The 21,159-nt window shown below is 42.0% G+C and overlaps 1 protein-coding gene across 4 annotated transcripts in view; it reads left to right on the top strand.

The window, feature by feature from the left end:
* Positions 1-224: 224 nt before the first annotated feature.
* LETM1 (leucine zipper and EF-hand containing transmembrane protein 1) overlaps positions 225-21,159 on the top strand; it is a 29,184-nt gene continuing 8,249 nt past the window's right edge. For 2 of the 4 annotated variants that reach the window (XM_088670009.1, XM_060275132.2), the window contains exons 1-12: positions 225-393; positions 4,191-4,248; positions 6,050-6,506; positions 8,929-9,072; positions 9,196-9,333; positions 11,476-11,679; positions 12,016-12,135; positions 12,817-12,948; positions 14,539-14,718; positions 15,625-15,774; positions 18,600-18,734; positions 19,896-20,086. In XM_088670009.1, coding sequence (XP_088526135.1) covers positions 315-393; positions 4,191-4,248; positions 6,050-6,506; positions 8,929-9,072; positions 9,196-9,333; positions 11,476-11,679; positions 12,016-12,135; positions 12,817-12,948; positions 14,539-14,718; positions 15,625-15,774; positions 18,600-18,734; positions 19,896-20,086 — 1,988 coding nt within the window. In that variant the 5' untranslated portion in view covers positions 225-314. Of the gene's footprint in view, positions 394-4,190; positions 4,249-6,049; positions 6,507-8,928; positions 9,073-9,195; positions 9,334-11,475; positions 11,680-12,015; positions 12,136-12,816; positions 12,949-14,538; positions 14,719-15,621; positions 15,775-18,599; positions 18,735-19,895; positions 20,087-21,159 lie in introns of all 4 variants that reach the window. The other 2 variants (XM_035138379.3, XM_035138376.3) reach the window with 1 other exon arrangement.

The following is a 21,159-nucleotide window of genomic DNA, read 5'->3' as shown; positions in this document are numbered from 1 at the left end:
ACAAAAATGGCGCCCGGAGCCGCCCCGGAGGCTCCAGGCGCGGCCTCGGGCGTAGCGTATCAGGAGCCGGCGGCTCCGATTGGCCACTAGGCCGTCCAACGAGATACCGCGGGAATCGCTTCGAGCCGCCGGGCTCCGCTTCCCGGCGTGCGCCGCTTCTCCCCTCTCTCGGAAGACTCCGTCTCCCAGCATGCACCTGGCTCCGCTCTCCACCCCGTGCGGGCGGCTCCTGAGGAGAAAAGTGTCCCGGCGAGGCGAGCGAGCGGACGCGGCTCTCTAGGCCGGACCGGCAGCCTCGTCCTGCGGGTGGAGAGATGGCGTTCGTGCTGCTGGCGCGCTGCGGCCGGGGCGCCTGCTCCGTCCCCAGGCGGCTGCGCTGGGAGCCCGAGGCCGGTGAGGGCGGCGTCAGAACGGGGAGCGGGAGAAGGAAAGCGGCGGGGACAGCCGGGCCTGGCGCCGGTGGGGTGGGCCTGGGGTATGAGGGGGCTTCCGTGAGGGGGAGCGGCCGCAACAAGTCAGCCGTAGAGCCCCCCCCCCTAAGCATGGCTTCGAGAAGGCCCAGAGCCTCCTGCGCCGGCTCTCGTAACCGTTCCGGATGTTGAGGAACTACAACTCCCATCATCCCCCACCGCCGGCAGTGCTAGCTAGGAATCATGGGAGTCGTAGTCCAACAACAACCAGGGACCCATAGTAATTGGGAAAGTCTGCTGGAGAGCTGCTGTCACAGCGTGGTTTTTTGTTTGTTTACTTACTTCTTGGATTTTTTATCCCACCGTTTTCTCCGAGGAGCTTCTGTGGTTTACTCCCTCTTGCTCATTTAATCCCCGCTACAAGAACAGCCCTGTGAGGTAGAGTTGAGTTGACAGGCAGTGACAGGCTGCCAAGGTCACCCCTGCGACTTTTCATGCCTGACCGTGATTTGAACTCTGGTCTCTTGTGCCTGAGTCTCCAGAGAGCTGCTGCCAGAGTGTGGTTGATTGCCTAGCACTGCCTTTATATCCCACGCTTTTCTCCAAAGAGTTGGGTGGTTCTGCCTGCAGACTGTCTCACCAGAGTGGTGCATGCTCTAGTTATCTCCCGCTTGGACTACTGCTATGCACTCTATGTGGGGCTACCTATGAAGGTGACTCAGAAACTACAAATAATACAGAATGCGGCAGCTAGACTGGTGACTGGGAGTGGCCGCCAAGACCATATTACATATTTAAAGACCTGCATTGGCTCTCAGTACGTTTCCGAGCACAGTTCAAAGTGTTGGTGCTGACTTTTAAATCCCTGAATGGCCTCAGCCCAGTATACCACCAGTATACCACCCCCAGTATACCCAGTCTCCACCCCCATCGTTCACTGAGGTCCAGATCTGAGGGCCTTCTGGTGGTTCCCTCACTGCAAGAAGTGAGGTTACAGGGAACCAGGCAGAGGGCCTTCACAGTAATGGCACCTGCCCTGTGCAACGCCCTCCCATCAGATGTCAAGGAAATAAACAACTATCTGACTTTGAGAAGACATCTGACTGAAGGCAGCCCTGTTTAGGGAAGTTTTTAATGTTTGAAGTTTTAATATGTTTTTAGTCTTCTGTTGGAAGCCGCCCAGAGTGGTTGGGTAAACCGAGCCAGATGGGCAGAGTAAAAATAATAAAATTGTTTCAGGTAGGTAGCCGTGTTGGTCTGATGTAGTTGAAAGAAAAAAAAATCCTTCCAGTAGCACCTTAGAGACCAAGTAAGTTTGTCATTGGTATGAGCTTTTGTGTGCATGCACACTTCTTCAGATACACTGAAACAGAAGTTAGCAGACCCTTATGTATAGTCAGAGGATGGGGAGGGGTATTACTCAGAAGGGTGGTGGTGGGAATGGGTGATTAATAAAATAAAATTGTTGTTGTTGTTCACTTCCTTCCTTCCTCACCACCACCCTGTGAGGTAGAGTTAGGTTGAGAGGCAGTGACTGACCCCCAAGTTTACCCAGAGAACTTCATGACTGAGTGGGGAGATTTGAGCCCTGGTCTCTCTCAGGTCCGAGTCTGCCACTAATCACTCTGCCACCACTGGCTCTCCAGAGTACCTGGAACTGGGCAATAGAGAGTTATGTCCTGACTCTGCATTAAGATGACTTTAGGTGCAACACATTATTGTGCAATATTAATATCTCTTGATGCGATTGGTGGAGTGTTTTGCCATCTTCAGCTTAGGTTATTGATAGAGTGCATATTATACAGTACAGGTCTTTGCTTGTAGGATAGTTTGCTCTCTGTTTTGCCTTTCTGGTGGTTAGAAGGAATGGTGATGCACCCTGGAGTTAATATTGAGTCTAGTGTTCTAGTACAAGTCAGCTTGCTGTGATGCCCAAAAATAAAAATGTAGGGATCAAATAAGTAAAATAATAGCATGAAGCGAAGCCTTGGAATGCTTCCAGGCTTAATGTATTGAAGGTTATTGACACTGAATTTGAGCACCAGTCAACTGCAGTCTCACTGTTTCCTTCCGGGTTCCCATGATAGCAGCTGCTAGTCTAGGTAAGTAGTGAGTCTCATAGGAGGCATGTTCTCTTTGAGGAGGTACACACCTTGGGCTGCAGTCATTATTCAGAAACTTAGAGACTAATTTCATTATGAAGCCATGGGAATAGAGGACCCCAACCTAATTATTGCATCTGGAGGGTGCAAGAAGGAGTTGCTGAACTGGCATGGCACTAGTGAATCCTCTATTCACTGTTCTAAGTGCAGCTTCTTTATGAAACCTTTGAAAATATGATGCAGTGACTCCTTCAGGTGGAGTGTTCAGTGAACTTTGATCTGGGGGCCATTAAACTGATGGGTATATAAAATATATCTCAAAGATTACTGGGAACAGACTTCTGAATGTACATGCTTTGTGGTGTAATTAATGTCTGAGACCTATAGAACTAGACTTTTTTTCTTCAAAGAGTGATGTGATTTAGTGCCTGGTGATAATTATGTGGGAACGTGTCTAGGCTGTGCATTTAGTCATTCATGATACAGAAACGTTATCACTTCAACACTACAGTATATCCTTTTGAAGACTTTAAAGATATCTGCAGCAATGAAGGCTGCAAATGTATTTATTTTTATACTGTAGAAAACTTCAGACACTCTTGTGCCTTTCTGTTTACTCTAGGCTTTGTGTGAGGTGCCAAATCTCAGGTGAAACATGGCACATGTGCAGTTTCAGAGTATTCCTAGTGTGACTAATCCCCAGATCTAATTTAGAAGCATTTCTGTCTCCTCCGCCTTTTCCTTATACTAACAGTTGTATGCCATACACTGGCTGTGTTTGATTACATTTTGTTGTGGCCTGCATATTTTTCTTACTAGTTTTATTGTGTGTTTTTTCAGCTTTAATACGATAATCACTTGTTTTCTTTCTAAAATCCCCTTAGAATGTAATTGCTAATCTTATCTTGTATGTGCTTCTTAAGTAGCCTTAAGTGCTTCTAAGAATGGTCTGTTATCCACTAATGACTATGCCTTAAGTATTGCAAGGTGTAACTGTAGACTGACATTAAACAACAAATTGCAAAATAAATAATTAAAAATCCATTTTTAAATACAAATAAAGCAGAGCACATCTCAGTACAAGTGTGTATCGTTCATATATTAAAGACAATACATACAGTTGCCTAACCACAGGTATTTAAATAATTATACACATATATAATTTTAAAATTAATATTTGAACCACAGAAAGTATAGCTTCTAGAATCATAAAAAGTATAATGTTTTGGAGAGTGAGAGGCACTACAGTGCAGTTTATTTAACATTTTGCAATTGATGGTGTGATTTTGTTCTGTTTGTTGATACTACTTTGTAATCTTGTATGTGAAATGAATTCTTGAATTTTGTCAACTTGTTTTTAGTTCTATTGAAAATTGTTATAGGAAAGAGAGCGTACAAGTTAAAAATTAAATGAAAGTAAAATGAATCATTTGCTGCTGTTATTGCTGGGATTTGAGACTTATGATACAGTTTTATTTGAATAATCTGCTTTCTTTGCTCATCACCCAGTCTCCTGAAGGCTTCTTGTAACCTGTCCTGAGCATACAACTTATTAATGTTTCTGTTTGCAGTGGTGTAGTAGTATTGAACAAAGCTATTTTGATATTGATGTTGCTACAAATACAATGTATGGTATTCCAATCTACTGGTTTACAGGCTCTTTATTTTTTACTTCCAGGTCATTTGGAAAACCGTGCTTGTTTTAGCTGTGCATCCCTGCGGCTAATCAATCATACGTAAGTAAATATATTCAGAAGATCACTTTCCCTCAATGGGATGCAGATAATAAATAATCCAAAGTAACTGAGTTTCCCCAATAGTTCAGGAAGTTAGAGATTAGTTTATTTCCTCATAATGTATGAGAAAACAAATTAATCATGCAGACATCCGCAATAGAAATGATTACAGGCGTCCCCCTACTTACACGGGGCTTACGTTCCCGAACTGCACTTGTATACGTGAAACCGCGTAAAGTGGTGAGAGCGGTGTTGAGAGAGGCTGGGAAGCGGCTCTCTCAGCAGATTCCACCCACCTTCCCTGGGCAGCAATGTGGTGTTGCACTCGTGCGCCCTGCCTGCCTCTGGTAACTGGAAAGTTGAACGGGGTAGGTGGCTCCTGGGGCCCAACACCACAGCGATGCCTTTCAGTGTTCTCCCCGCTAGTCTTGGAAGTTGCTGGACATGGTTTCTTATCTAGTTTCTCACCCACCCCCAAGAAATAATGTTGCTGCCCGCTTGTGGGGCGGCAGGGGAGAGGGCAGTGGAGGGTGGAGGGACTCTCAGATCCTGAGCGAGTGAGGGTGGCAAGACTCTTGGAGCCGCCATGCAAGCTGTTTTCTGCTGCTCTCCATCTCTTCTACTCTTTTTGCGCCATTTTGGCACCATATCCTGGTTCAAATCATTTATTTTGTGGCAGCATGCATATATGCAGTTGCACATGAGTGGAATGCACATGAAATGGGGTTGTGCCTGTATATAAAATAAGTGCTTAAACTAAACTGGATATATTGAATTGGTCCTCAAACTTTCTGGCTTTTTTGAACAAGCCTATTCACGTGTGGTCACTGGTACCTCCCCCTTCATAGGGTAGGAATTTCCCTGTGCTTTCCTTTTAAGTTGCCAAGACCAGTGATACCAGGTGATGGCAGGTCAGGTACAGTTTGGGGAAAGTGGCCTCATGGGCCCAATTGAGCTCCTTGGTAGGCTAAGAATGGGGCAGAGGTTCCTAATCCCAGCTGTAAGTAATAGTCCTCAGAGAGTGTGAATTCTAGCTGCTGAATTCTAAGAAAAAGGCATTACATCTTGCTTCAAACTTTTCTGTAGGTTTGCAGTAAATCCTAGTACGTTTCTGAGCGCAATTCAAAGTGTTGATGCTGACCTTTAAAGCCCTAAACAGCCTCGGCCCAGTATATATAAAGGAGCGTCTCCACCCCCATTGTTCTGCCCGGACACTGAGGTCCAGTGCTGAGGGCCTTCTGGCGGTTCCCTCACTGCGAGAAGCAAAGCTACAGGGAACCAGGCAGAGGGCATTCTCTGTAGTGGCGTCCACCCTGTGGAATGCCCTCCTATCAGAGGTCAAAGAGATAAACAACTACCTGACATTTAGAAAACATCTGAAGGCAGCCCTGTTTTGGGAAGTTTTTAATCTGTGACATTTTATTGTATTTTAATCTTTGCTGAAAGCCGCCCACAGTGGCTGGGGAGACTTGGCCGGATGGGCGGGGTACAAATAATAAATTATTTTTATTACTAATATAACAGACTTTGCTAAACGAAGCTGTAAACTTGTCAGGCATGAAACAAGAACTTGACAGTTGTGATCTGGTATGCGAGTCTTGTAGCAGAATATATTTTGTCAGAGTGCCTTTAAGGTGTAGTGGAAAGAGTGTTGGCTTTGTATCTCCACTCATACAAATCTTTTTGGACAGCCCTTCATGTCACTATCTTAGTCTTGTATAATCATAGGGTAAAGTTAAATGCAAAGAATTGTGAAGTACTATGTGCCATGTAAATACAAACACACTTCTTTTTTTTACAGGACTGTTCATTTTAAATATTGCACTAGTGCCTCTCCTGTTTACGTTTGCTTTGCAAAAGGGGATTATAATCGGACTGAAGGATCAGGACAAAGGCACTTTACAGCTTTGAGATCGTTTGACCTGTGGTCACCAACTGCTAATGGAGGAGTTTTGGGGCCATGTTATCTTCCAGTACGACAGTGGCATTCTTCACAAGCCCGTTATGATGACTCCGTGGTAGAAAAGTCGCTTAAGTCTCTCAAGGATAAAAATAAGAAACTGGAAGAAGGGGGCCCAATTTATAGCCCAACAGTAGAAGAAAGCATAGTTAAAAAATCTATTGGACAGAGAATTGTTGATGAACTGAAGCACTACTATCATGGCTTTCGATTGTTGTGGATTGATACAAAAATTGCTGCAAGGATGCTCTGGAGAATTCTTCATGGGAGCACTTTATCCCGCCGAGAACGGAGACAGGTACTGAATCCATTGTATTGTTTCGGTGGTTCAATTTTAGATGTCTTAAAAGCTGAGTTAACGGCTTTATTGTTTATACAGAGTGACATTAGCGATACATTATTGAAACATTTTTACCAGTAAATGCACATCACCATGAATATCACTGGTTGAAATAAATAAATAAATAATTTATTATTTATACCCTGGCCCATCTGGCTGGGTTTCCCCAGCCATTCTGGGCGGCTTCTAACAAAATATTAAAATATAGTCCGTCAAACATTTAAAAACCTCCCTAAACAGGGTTGCCTGCAGATGTCTTCTAAAAGTCTGGTAGTTGTTTTTCTCTTTGACATCTGGTGGGAGGGCATTCCACAGCCTGGAGAAGAGACTGAGAGGAGAGGGGAGAGCCATCTTCCAATATCTGAGGGCTGCAAGAGGGAGCAAACTTGTTTTCTGCTGCTCCAGAGGGGAGGGCAGGAGAGGAGATTCGGACTAATAATAATAATAATAATAATAATATTTATTATTTATACCCTGGCCCATCTGGCTGGGTTTCCCCAGCCACTCTGGGCGACTTCCAACAGAAATATTAGAATACACTAATTTCTTAAAGATTAAAAGCTTCCCTAAACAGGACTGCCTTCAGATGTCCTCTAAAAGTCTGGTAGTTATTTTTCTTTTTGACATCTAGTGGGAGGGCGTTCCACAGGGCGGGTGCCACTACCGAGAAGGCCCTCTGCCTGGTTTCCTGTAACTTGGCTTCTCGCAGCGAGGGAACTGCCAGAAGGCCCTTGGCGATGGACCTCAGTGTCTGGGCAGAATGATGGGGGTGGATATGCTCCTTCAGGTGTACTGGATCAAGGCTGCTTATACATTTTTTCCTTAAATGACTGTACAAAACATGAACATTTGTTGAAGTGTTTGGTTTTTCTGTACAAAGCATCTTCTATATGCATTTAAATGTAGCAGAACATCACTTGCATGATTCTTACCCAGAAAAGTGTGCACAATTTTTCTACCCCATGTTAGAAAAATATTGAGTGACCAGTGTCCTTAAGCTACTTGCACTCAGTGGTGTACAGGTAACTCACAGCTTATGTGAGGGTTCAGTTCTAGGGGTCCACATGTAAACACAAAATCACATAAATACAGGAACTCCCAGACTGCCCCTCCACAAGGTGGAGGGCTGTTTACTGGGCTCAGGGAGGACCCTGGGAAGCTTTCACATTAGTGAAATCGATGTAAGCTGCAAGTTATCTGTCTGTTCTTTAGCTATGCTACTCCACATACGGTTTTCAGAAGTGAGCCCTATTTAGTTCAATGAGGCTTTCTCCCAGGTAAGTGGGTATAGGATTGCTGCTTGAATTGCTGTACATTTTTACATATCGAAAAACGAAAAATGAGTCTATTGCAATAATTGTTCATTAGATTAAATATCTATAATTTTGTAGTTTTATTTTCATGTTCTGAACAATTGAATAGTTTCAGACAGTGTTAGAAACCAAGATCTGAAAGCTAGGAGCTAAATGGTACTTTAAATGTAGGTTATGGATGCAACAATGAATGTCTAGGTGTGCTTTTTTATACCAGAATACAAAGTTGAAAATGAATGAACTACAGCTAAAATATTATGTTCATTTTTCACATGGTCTAGACCCTCCTCTCCCCTGCCCACCCCCCTAATAATCTTAAGAGGGTCTCTTCTCCAGTCTTCAGAGAGTAACTGGAAGTGGGGGAGGCAGAAAAGGGTCCTCCTTTCCTTCCACTCTGCAATTTTAAGCTGAAATCTTAGGTGCAGTACTGTGCCCAGAGCTCAGAAACTGCTTGCACTAATGAAATTCCCTGTTGCAAAATGCTCCTAGAAAAATGGGAGTTTCAGAAAATTTTGCTTGCAGCGTTGTCATGACACTGGAAACTATTTGTCATAGCATACAGTTGTCGGGGCACTCACTTCCCATTCTGCAAATTTAGGGTTAAGATTCCACATTTTCATATCAACGCATCATTCAATATTTAAACATTATTCAGTACAAGGGAAATCTCTAATAGTGCATGTTGGGGACTATCCCTTATATGGATTCTGTAACGACTACCACACCACTGCTTCAACTGTTGTAGTTGAAATATATATACGAGACTTTACAGCATAAGCAAAAAGTGAACATTTCAATTTGTAAATTAAGGAGAAAAGAGTCTGGTTTAAAATTAAAGCTGATTTGAATGTAACGATGTCAAAGCAAGGAGTGCAAAAATATTACCTTGCAATTCAGTTCATTATCTTCTAACAAATTGATGTTAAGATGGTTTTTCTATATTCCAAAAGTTGTTGGAATATAATGCAGAATACAAATAAATATCATACTACTGTATGGATAACATGCTATGTCATATTGACTTGTTTTTATGGTTACTAATCTCCTTACTTATTTGTTGCTTTCAGTTCCTTCGGATATGTGCTGATCTCTTTCGGTTGGTCCCTTTCCTAGTCTTTCTTGTTGTTCCTTTCATGGAATTCCTGCTTCCCGTAGCTGTAAAGCTGTTCCCCAATATGCTCCCTTCAACATTTGAGACAAAATCTAAGAAGGTAACTAAAATATGAATCAGCAGTTTAATACTTTGTGGCAAAACAGATGTTCTGACTGATTAAATTCCAGTTTTATTCCACTTTTCTTCTGTCATGGAACCCAATTTGTTATTTACTTCTTAGGAAGAGAGATTGAAGAAAGAGCTTAGAGTGAAGCTTGAACTGGCTAAATTTCTTCAAGATACCATTGAAGAGATCGCCTTAAAAAATAAAGCAGCCAAAGGGAATGTTACTAAAGACTTTTCCACCTTCTTTCAAAAGGTAAAATATTCCTTTTTTACTGATGGTGTATTAGTGAAATGGGACTTCACCACCTTCTTTCTCCCTGCAGCTGGTTCAAAATTTACTCCGGAGGATTTCTATAGCATTAGATTTCACTCATACTTTGCCTTTCTGCATTAAGCATCCAAGGTGTTGAACAATATTAATAGTAATGCCATACTGTATAGAAGTTAATGTTAAAAAGCGACATACAGCCACTATTAAAAACACTAATTGAAAGCAAGTGCAGGTTTGTAAAAAGAGCAGCCAATCAAAAATCAGAAGCAGAAAAACAAATCACTCCTGCGGTCTAAAGACTTGCCCAAACAAGAAGGCCTCCATTTGCTGGTGGAGTTTAATGCGGGTGAAAGACACTAAATAGGCGTCCTTGGGAAAGAGTTTCAAACCCTAGGCATGACTACTGAAAAGGTACTTTCTTGTATCCTTGCCAAACGTATTTTATAGGAGCAGTGTTGAAGCCAATCAGACTAAGTTCATTAGAGATGGTAGTCAGGCTTGAAGCCATGCACTGTTGAATCACACCAAATTATTTCCTTAAATTTTTCCAATGGGAGTTTTTGGTGATTGGTGGGTTGACTTACTCATCCAAAAGTTTTAGGTTCAGAGTTCGGCAGCCTTTTGTCCTCTTCCTTGGAGCTATCTATGCTGAATCCCTCTTCATTTCCAGTGGATTCAGCTATCAGACCTCCAAGGCCAGGGGTCAGCAACCTTTTTCAGCTGTGGGCTGGTCCACCGTCCCTCAGACCATGTGGTGGGCTGGACTATATTTTGGGGGGAAAACCAATGAATGAATTCCTATGCCCCACAAATAACCCAGAGATGCATTTTAAATAAAAGCACACATTCTACTCATGTAAAAACACCAGGCAGACCCTACAAATAACCCAGAGATGCATTTTAAATAAAAGGACACATTCTGGGCCGAATTGAGAAGGTGATTGGGCTGCATCCAGCCCACGGGCCTTAGGTTGCCTACCCCTGTCCAACGCAGTTTGTTGTGGTTTCTGATCACCAGAAGTGATTGACCCTGTGGGGAAGATTAATGACACTTGCTTCCTGGCAGCAGGGGTGCTGCTGTTTACTGAGAGGAGAGGCTGGAAGGTCAGCATGGTATAGGAGCTGCACTGACCTCCCTGCTATTCTGCCCCTTTACCTCCTGTTAAGTGGCAGTGATGCGGTTGCTAGGAATCTGGCTTTGGGGCTCTGTTCCACTGGGCAGGCCACTTCTGATTATCACTGCAAGAAGGGTCTAAGATCCATGCCATACCACATTTCCACTGGGCATGTCTTTCAAATGAAAATTGTAGACATTTAAAAGAGAATTGCAAGATAGGGGACTCAAATACTTTAAACTGCTACAGGTTACTTTAAAAATAGATAGCTTCAGATTTTAAAAAAATGTAAAGAGCACATACAGTGTTCTTCCATGCATAAGCCCCCATTTTCAAAACTGTTGAAATACAGCTTGTCCAGTCTGGTTAACAACCAATTTAAGATGACAACACTGCTTCATTCAGTACAGCTAATTCTCATGCTTTCTTCCTATGTGGAGCAGTGCATGGAAAGCAAGCTTATGGCCTGCCCCACTCAAATGTGTGCTTGCCTTTGTCCAGCTACACAACGTTCAGACTGAAGTTGGGGTAGTCAGTGGTTGCCACCTGCATTGCACCTACTGTTCTTGGTGTATTAAAAAATCTAGCAGCAGTAGCAAACAACCCTTTTCCTTTTGTGTAGAGGCTTTTAAGCAGAGGTTGGATAACAACCTACCATGGATGTTGTAGCTGTGAACTTCCTGCTTTGGCATGGGAAACCTAAGACCTGTGTTCTCTAGGCCTGCTCTGCATCCTCCTCAAGTGCCTGGCTGGGATCTGTACATGAATGGTGACAATTCTTCTTGCTTGTCTGATAGAGAGAGTTATATGTAGGTGCTATGGCTGTTGCATGTGTTGCTTCAAAGGAAAACTGAGGCCGTCAGGATTTTACACTTCATCCCAAATTCCATAAGTGTGGAGTCATAAGACTGAGACATGTCCCATAAATTATTAAAGAACTGCACATTTCTTAAATAAAAGTTGAGGGAATGTAGCTTTAAGTCTTATAAAATGTGTTTTCTACTTTCAGATCCGTGAAACTGGTGAAAGACCAAGCAATGAAGAAATTTTACGATTCTCTAAACTATTTGAAGATGAGCTAACCCTTGATAATCTCACAAGACCTCAGTTGGTAGCTCTCTGTAAACTGTTAGAACTTCAGTCAATGGGGACAAATAATTTTCTTCGTTTCCAGCTAATAATGAGGTTGAGATCTATAAAAGCAGATGATAAAGTAAGAGAATTCCCTTTTGCTACAAATTTTCTAGTTGCTTCTGTTGTTTCAAATGGCTTTTAAAATTATTTTAAGCAACTGCATTGTGGAATGCAGAATTTCATTCATCTGGGAATGTTGGGTCTATTTCACAATTAGACTTGCTATAGGACAGCTATAGTCTTACCACGAAACATAGAACAGTTGATTAGAACGTACTTGGCAGCCCTTGTCTGGCACTAAACTGAATTCCATCCTCTAATGGTATCCTGCTTTCTTGTAATGATTGTATTATTAGGTGATAAAGATATTTCTTCACAGTGATTAGTGTAGTTATTGATATTTGTGTCTGTCTAGCTGATTGCTGAGGAAAATGTGGACACCCTGACTGTTAAAGAGCTACAAGCAGCATGTCGTGCAAGAGGCATGAGAGCACTTGGCGTAACAGAAGACCGTTTGAGGGATCAGCTTAAGCAGGTACTGATCAAGAAAGAGGGTACATGAGCTTTTGATCACCCAAAAGCAGCTCATGCTGTGTGTGTTTTGGCATCATTTCTTGGTCCTCCATTTACCAGAAGTAATGCATTTAGCATTAAACCTGGAAATGTATACTCAATTCTGACCAAACTAAGCCTCCTAGAGCAAAAGCCTTCTAACACTTCCAGAGTTGACACTAAACACATTATTTCTGGTAAATGAGTCACATAGCCACAAGAGGGCCGTGAAAATTAGTGTCCAAAGCTTTTTAGACTCGTCTACCCGTATAGGAGCATATTGGTTGCCAGATGTGAACTATGTTGTCATGTTTCTGCTCTCCTACACTGCTGTCATACATTTCCCACCCTCCTAGTCCTGTGATGTGCACAATCTCTGCTTGGAGGAGATATGTTGCTATGAGGCAAATATACTTGCCACAAATTCATATCAATTATTTGTGTCCCACCCTGAGACTTTTTCCCCCAGGATTTGAAAGGCTATCAGTTATCAGAGCTGTTTAACATGATATTCTCCTGCCCCAAATCCTTGATTAACAGCACTTTTATTCAGAAGTTCAATAGTAGTTGAAAAATAAATGGATTTAGCTAGATTTACCCAGTTCATAAGTGTTTTGGAGTGTAGAAAGATGTACTGTTCTAATACTTTATCTTTTAATTGCAGTGGTTAGACTTGCATCTGAACCAGGAAATCCCAACTTCACTGCTTATTTTATCCAGAGCTATGTACCTTCCAGATACTCTTTCACCAGCTGACCAGCTTAAAACAACCCTGCAAACACTACCTGAAAGTGTGGTATGTCTTATTTAAATTGCAACTACATTCTGTTAACGCCATTGAATCTAAAATCTTTGTTCCTTAGGGGGCTTTCTCTGCTACAGCATATAATTCTAGTGCTGGAGATGTTTCATATTCTGAAGCATTTTCATCTTTCAAATCCAGAATAATGCTGCTTGTTGATTCGCTGCAAATATGCACCGTCTCATTTCTCATTCATGCTTTAGCATTTGAATATAGATACAGGTATATGGTTGATATTGCAATTTATTTAAGGTTGCCCTCTCTTAATGCACAAATTTAGCAACTGAAGTGTTTTCCACACTTTATCTCTGTGGTGAAGAGAAGCTGCACTGGGTTTTTATAAGTCAAGCTAGTGGTCAGAGTGCAGGAGCAGGGCAAGTGCATATTGACTCATTAGTAAGACCAGTGCTTTTTTCTGGGGGGATGCAGGGGTACACATACCCCTAAACATTTTGTGAATCTTTATACTTTTGTCCATTTACGGTCTTTATTTTTCCCAATTTGATATTCTTGAGTCAAAATTAGAGTACCCCTAATCATTTTTTTAAGGAAAAAAAGCACTGAGCAAGACCTACTTTAGTCACCTAGCTGAGATTGAAACTATGTACTGTACTGCTTTTGTGCTGTGGACTGTACTTATGGTGATTTACAAAACCAGTTGTTCTTCTATTGTCCTTTACAGTTCTATGGATGGTGGATTGATCCTTGATGTTCAAAGCAAATTTTTAAAAAGCAGAGATTAGAGAGGATTAATTAGTTTTGTGGTAAACAGTATAGCATGCAGGACATAATTCATCCCTTACCGTTATGCCTGATCTAAATCACATATGTAATAAAAGTTTACTATTGTCATTTATCTGCATCAGTTTTCTTGTGTGGTGTGGAGTAGTGCTAAGGGTGTTAAATAACTGACTGCGATATTCTTGGTTCAAATCACTGGTTGACCCATTTTGCGCTTTTAAGTGTTACTCTTCTTGCACCCTGTGTGAGTGAGCAGCATAGGATTGGTTGGAGCAGGGGTCCCCAGACTTACCGGCGTTTGAGCCGGTTCCCACCGCGCCGATCGCGCGGCGGGCCGGAGGGCGGGGGAGCGAGCGCCTGTGCGGGCCGGCGGGCGGGGGAGTGCACACCCGTGCGCATGCGCACGGGCGCTTACTGGCGCGGCGGCGCGCTTCCAGGGTGGGAAAAGCGCCGAAAATCCGTTGTGCACATGCGCGTGGGCCTCCCCCGCCCCGGAAGTGCACCAGAAATGACTTCTTCCAGGTCGGGAGAGGCCCATACGCATGCGCACAAAGGATTTTCGGCGCTTTTTTTCCCAACCCGGAAGAGCGTTGCCGCGCTGCGCGCCATAAGAGCAGGCGGCGGGGGTCGTCGCGGGCCGGATTGGCAGGCTAATTGGGCCGCATCCGGCCCGGGGGCCGTAGTTTGGGGACCCCTGGGTTGGAGCTTTCTTACATTGTAGAATGCGGAAGTAAACAGCTAGACCAGACTGCTACCGGTAGTACTATGTGTACTCTTCTGTTAAAATTCCTATAGAACAGTGTAAAATCTGGAAGTCGATTGGTTTTTGTTTGTTTGTTTTAGGCCAAAGAAGCTCAAGTTAAAGCGGCAGAAGTGGAAGGAGAAAAACTGGACAATAAAGCCAGACTGGAGGCAACCCTTCAGGAGGAAGAAGCTATTAGGAAAGAAAACCAAGAAAAAGAATTGGAAAGGCTGTCAGAAGCTGCTGAGAAGGCCAAGGAGACCCTTCAGGTTGCTGAGAGGGTAGGCTCTTTAAAAAGGCACCAGTGTCTGTTGTGAACGCTTTACTCCATCCTTACTTTTTTTCAGTCTCTCTTAACTTTCTGTGAAGTTGATTTTGCACTTCTTCCAAATGGGCAACTTCCAAATAGAAACTTGTAATAATAATAAATACATATGATGGTCACGATGCAGAGGGGCACTTGGATGCATACATTTTTTTCTGCAGCTGTTTCAGAAACTTAAATCACACAGATCAGGGGTTTGATATGTAAAAGTAGGGGAAAGTTGTAAGCTTGCACTGGTTACAGGATAGTTTTAAGCATTTCTTATGCCGAACTCCCAACTTGTTTTTTAATTTTAAAAAATGGTTCACTATAAGGGCTCTGATTTTTAGTACCACAACTGTGCATAAACCTGTGACTTTCTATAATCCTCTGTGAAGGAGGAAAATGTATGGTTTCTACCCCCCCCTCCAAAAAAAGATTGAAAGTTTAGTGTAACAGGAGCTGCTGCCTGTATAGTCTTTTCCTACATATTGCCTTTCCAATAATGGTCATTATATTGCACATACAGAAGCAACATGGCCCCAATCAAAAGCTACTGGCAGGATTCTTTCCCCTCTCTCTCAGCAAAAATTATATCATTGGGAGGGACATCAACCTGTACCATTACCCAGTGGATCAAGAACTCCTCCTCTTTCCTACCCTTTCAGCTACACTGCAAATGCAGACATGAAGGTGAAATGAAATTAGTCCCACTCACTAGCCAGAGACAACAACTGATTTAATTCCTTCTCTCTCCCAGTAAGAACATGTGTTGGAACTGTCAAATGCCATGCATAGAGCTTCAGAGGTGGAACTTGGGGTCGTGATCAAAATGTGTTTTTAAATTCCGGGTTTTATATGATGTTACTTTGTGTTTTAGAAGGAGGTGGATGCAATAGATATTGATACTTCAGCTGTGCATATAAAGGAAAGCAAGATAGCTGTGGATACCGAACAAGAACTGGCAAAGGTGGACCTGACCCTGCATTCAGAGACTTTGAAAGATACAGCACCAGTATTGGAGGGCATCAAGGTGAATAGTGGGGCAAGGCTGAGAGCGGATATACTGCAACACACCACAACACTTTTTTCCACGTTGGGCTGTTGCAAGATTAACTCTCATCCAAGAAAATCAATAGATTTTGTGGAAGAGCTGCTGTTGGGTTTTTTTTAATTACAGGTGTTTTTCATTTGCAGAACACTGTAAGTAGCTGAAATTTGGGGACATAGTTAGTTACTGTGCAGGTGACAATAAATCAGGACTATGTTTTGGGTCTCCTGTGTAAATTATGCTATGAACAGTGACTCTGGGGTGGTGGTTAATTCTGTCTAAATTAGCTAATGAATCCAGTTATGAAAGATGCAGATTCACGCTAAGTGTATGCCTGTATATACCAATATTCAGTTATGATTGCTTCTGTTCAGAGCTCCATGTATGTTTCATGGTGCCCAAGATCTCTTGCATTTTTGGGTTGCTTTGAGAGATCATTTTGGTGGAGGTTGCAGAGCTGCATTGCACTTGAAACAAGTTTAAACTTCTCCAAATTGTCCATTAAGAAAAATTATAGGTGCAGGCTGTCTACTGTCTCTGTTAGGGATGGAGAACCTTCATGTGTTCCTGGATTATTATCTCCCATCATTTCTGCCCATTGGAGTCCAACAAGGCCCACACATTCTAAGCTATAGATTTTGCGAAGCCTCTTTGCTCAAGAACTGGTTAAAATAATTAAAATAAGGCTGGTTAGGCTACTTCCAAACCTAAGTGGTTAGGAGACTCTATTCCTTCTACTGGTCTTAATATTCCCCAGTGAAGAGTATATTGACTTGAAAGAGATCTTCATCTGGTATTTTCATTTAGATTCTTCAGCACTCATTTTAAAAAAAACCCAAAATTGTGGTTTTATGGGTTAATCCTGCCAGCTTGTCTCTGTTTCAACAACAGCAAGAATTCACACTTCCTTGAAATGTACTATCTGGGTTAGTAGACATGGAAGATTTGACATGGAGTTTTCTGTATCATATTCTCAACTAGATTGATTAGCTTTATCTAATATTTATAAATTAATCACAGTGCATAATATATATTTGCTCTTGTTGTGTAGTAATCTTGTATAGTATAGTTTAGCATTTTGTATAGCGTACTTCATGGGTAGCCAACTTGAACTCCAGAGGCTGTGGTAGATTGTGGTTCTTCTGAAGGTCATGTGAACCTAGCTATGGCATAAAAACTGACCCTATCAACTAGTTTGCAATTAACTTGTGGTACATTTTCCAAAAAGGGTTGGCCACCACTGGTGTACTCCATAGCTTATAATTTAGTAATTGCGTGCCTCTTGTGTAGAAGTAGTCATAAGAACATGGATGTCTACTTATTAGTTCTTGTTGTTTTCACGCTGCAAAGTTTGAAGCATGGCTGTGGTGGCTATGTGTTAAGGTTAGGAATGCTTTTTTATTTCTGGAACGTTGAAAACACCTACTAGAAGTAGTAAAATGGCTTATGAGCAATATCAGCAAATTATCATTTCTGTTAAATTCTAAACTCTGATGTGCCCAATAGTTGTCTTAGACACAAGTCTGTGGTTCTCAAAGTTGGGCCTCCAGATGATGCCAGACTACAACTCCCATCACCCCTCCTGTGATGTCACTTGGCCTGGAAACTTGTAATAAGCATGTGAGAATTCTAGGATCCCCCCCCAAAAAAAACCCCTCTTATTTTAGGCTTTAGTATTTTGACGAAATTTCTTACTGGAAAACTTAATGTGCCTCTTTCCCCACAAGCACTTTTCTTTACTTTTTCTAGCAAATTTCCATCTTCTCCTCTTTCTCAGCCCCTCAGAAGCAGGCTTAGTTATGCTAGGCAATGCGGAGAAAAATAGGTACTGACAAGAAAAATCTTGTAGAAGATTGTTTCATGGAGTCAGAAACTATATACAGATCTTCAGATTTCCCCTATTGCCCAGAGAGGACTTGGCCAGTGATTGTGCATTCTCTGGTTTTCATCTCGACCAGTAGCAATTTGAAACCCTCTGGGAGTGTAAAGGAAACTTGTATGTTGGACTTTATGCATGAGCCACATATGAAACTGTTACCCAAGGAAACCTGCAGGGTATCTCCAGAAGACTTTATTATGATGGCTTCCATCTTCCTTAACTTACAGCTACATCATACGTTACATGAACAACTTTTGCAGTCCAGATAAGCAGAGAGCAGGTACACTGTTGAAAGGGCAAGTGGTTCATGCAGGTGATAGATTCAACTTATGTCACACATATGAAACAATATCTAGACATACAAGGGGAAAATAGCTTCTTTGTCCCCATTTCATACCTTTCTGAATCCTGTTCAGCATGGAGATAAACCATGCTGGCTTGTAAAGTGGGTGTTGTCTGATAGACATGGAAAAATTATGTCATGGTGGTACTTTTTCAACAGAGCCTGCCCCCTGAGCACATCATTTCTCTCTATTTTGGTTGGACATCTCACAGCTTGCACTGTGTCTGTTGCATTTGTGATGGGTAGAAGTTTGGGAGTCTGGGTTGATTTTTCACTCAGCCTGTATATACTGCATTAAGCAATCCTATTAATTAGGGGTCTAGTTATTTTAAGATCATTTAACAGCTCTAATATAGGACAGGTAATTATAATCCTATGCTATTAGTATCATTGTTTATCTATACACATCTTGATGATCAGAAAGTTCTGGATTAACCATGGAATTAAACTTAATTTTTTTTTTAATTAACAAGGTAAAATAAAGATGTTGAAAACGTAAGAGTAGTTCCAACCGTTTTCTGGAAGGGACACTCTTTTTATAACAATTGTTTCATTTCTCTCTCCCCCTCCCCCAATTTATTTTAGGGTGAAGAAATAACCAAAGAAGAGATTGACTTGTTAAGTGATGCTTGTAGTAAACTGAAGGAACAAAAGAAACCGCTAACAAAGGAAAAGGAGGCGCTTGAGGAGCTCAGAGATGATGTGCAGGAATATAGTGAGGTATGAATTTTGAGAGTGTCCTAGGCAGTGTCATAACAGGGCTGCCGTGGTGGGTATGGCCACTCAGTAAACCCCTCTCTCACAGAAAGCAAATTAGTGAAGCTGAAAGACAAATAACTTTTCCAAGCACCTGAGTACAAGCCAGAAGTGAGGTTTGAACCCCCATAGATTTTTGAAGCCACATAATGGGAAGATTGCCACAAATCGACCTCTTTAAGGCCACACCAGACCCCCTTCCTTGAATCCACCAGCTGCTGTGATAGTGAAAAGGGTACCCATGGTGGTGGCCAGCTGCTTCTAGTTGCTCCATGTCAGGCATCACCAAACTGCGGCCCTCCAGATGTTTTGGCCTACAACTCCCATGATCCCTAGCTAACAGGACCAATGGTCAGGGATGATGGGAATTGTAGTCCAAAACATCTGGAGGGCCGAAGTTTGGGGATGCCTGCTCCATGTCAACAAAGCCCTTACTTCTGAGTAAACATACTGTTAACATGTCGCAGGACGAGCCTTGTCAGGTGAGTAATTGCTCATCCTTGTCTTATTTGCATTCCTTAGCAAGGTGTGGGGTGGGTACTGACATGGCTTCAAAGGAAGACTTGGGAACTTAAAAGTTAACTCCTAAACGCTGCATTTCTAGAGGAAGGTGTACTCTCTCCACCCATTGCCTGTGCCCAATAGCAACAGATTCTCCCCACATTTCGATTCTACCGTAGCAGTGGTTTCAAGGAAAACCACATCTCCCTCCCAGTGCTGCTACTGAAACCCAGAGGTTCAAAGAGCAGTGCAGGCCTTTGCTGCATGTTGAGTTCACAACAGATAGGGCTCCAAAGCATATCACCTGGTGTGATTGACAAGTGAGGTGAGCTTGCCAGGGTTGGGGAAGTGAAGATCTGGCCTACCAGCCAGGAAAAAAAAACGTTTCTCACTCCTGCTATAGGGGTTGCTTAAGTGGAGAACTAGCCATTCAACAAGATACTTTTAAAAGTAGCCCCGAGGAATAGGAATACTGCATTTAAAAAATATTCCTAACTCACTTTTGTCTTACCATAACCTTGATCTTTTTCGGTTGTCTTTTGGATGTACATGCAGCATCCAATGCAGCAGATACCTCTGATTTTTGCTAAATTTTGTGAACCATGTTTTTTGTTTGCTCCTCAGGATTTGCAAGAGATCAAGGAGTTGTCTAAGGAGGGAGAAAAAGAAATAGTTGAAGAGTCTAAAGCAAGCAAGAGATTGACTAAAAGAGTGCACCAAATGATTGGACAGATTGACAAAATTATCACAGAGTTGGAGACAGAACAGAAAGTGGTGGATGGACAGCTGGACAGTACTGCTAGCCCTCCCATTGGGTAAGTGTCAGGTGATACAAATAGGGGATTCTTCTTGTGAATATTCCTTTGCAGAAGGAAGTGCCGCTCAAACTTTTTTAATTTAAACGCTTGAGTATCAGCTCCAAAATATTTACAGTAGTTGCAAGCTTCCCCCCAATCACAAATATGGATAATTTATTCTAATCATAACATAAACAAACCAAACAAACAAACATAAATAAATAAATAAATAAATAAATAAATAAATAGTGAATGAGACCAAGTACATGCTTATTACAAAACATATACAAAATCATATTATATCAAATTTTATTTCCACTTTAATTTATTGATCTGATTCTTCCACTTAAAGCATTGACTCCTATGATTTTGTCTAATCTTTTAAAGCCATCCGAGTTGAATCTGTCCACGTTCAGTTCCATTGGATGAGCCCAGGTCATGTGAGAAGGACTCCAGTATCACGAGAGAGAGAGAAAAACAAATTCCATCCACTCTTCCATGCATAATTTTCCACACTTCTGTAATGTTGCCTCTTCCTGACCTTTTCTCTAAACTAAAAATCCCCAAATGTTTTGAGCTGCTTTATCCCCTTAATAATTTTGGTTGCCTTTGGAACCTTGTCCAGCTCCACAACATGAATTGCCCACAGTATTCAAAGAGCGGTTGCCCCATAGATTTGTATAACGGCATGATGATGTCATCAAAATATCAGCCCATATTTTCTACCTGCTTTAACTAGATTTGCCCTTTCTGGGAGAAATCTGATGGGTGTTTTTTTTGTTTTGGTTTTTAAAACCCTTGCCAATGACCTAGTTGCAATAAGTCAACACCTGTTTACAGTATTAAGCCCTTGCCTGGAATCAACTCATGTTGAAATATTAGGAAGCATTAGTTTTGGTCCTGGATCCCTGTAATTCATATACTAATAACTCCCAGTAAATAAGTAAAAGTAATTTATGATGCTTTTCTTGAGCTAAATTTTAATAATCCCAATCAAAATTACTACAGCCTTTAAGGACAAATGTAAGGGATGATATGCCATCAAACAAGTAATTTTAAAAATATGCTACTTCTAAATAATTCAAGTAGAA

Source organism: Zootoca vivipara, chromosome 5, assembly GCF_965207765.1.
Source record: "Zootoca vivipara chromosome 5, rZooViv2.hap1.1, whole genome shotgun sequence".
Classification (NCBI taxonomy): domain Eukaryota; kingdom Metazoa; phylum Chordata; class Lepidosauria; order Squamata; family Lacertidae; genus Zootoca; species Zootoca vivipara.
Note: the sequence above shows the minus strand (reverse complement) of the source record. Positions and strands in the feature narration are given on the sequence as shown.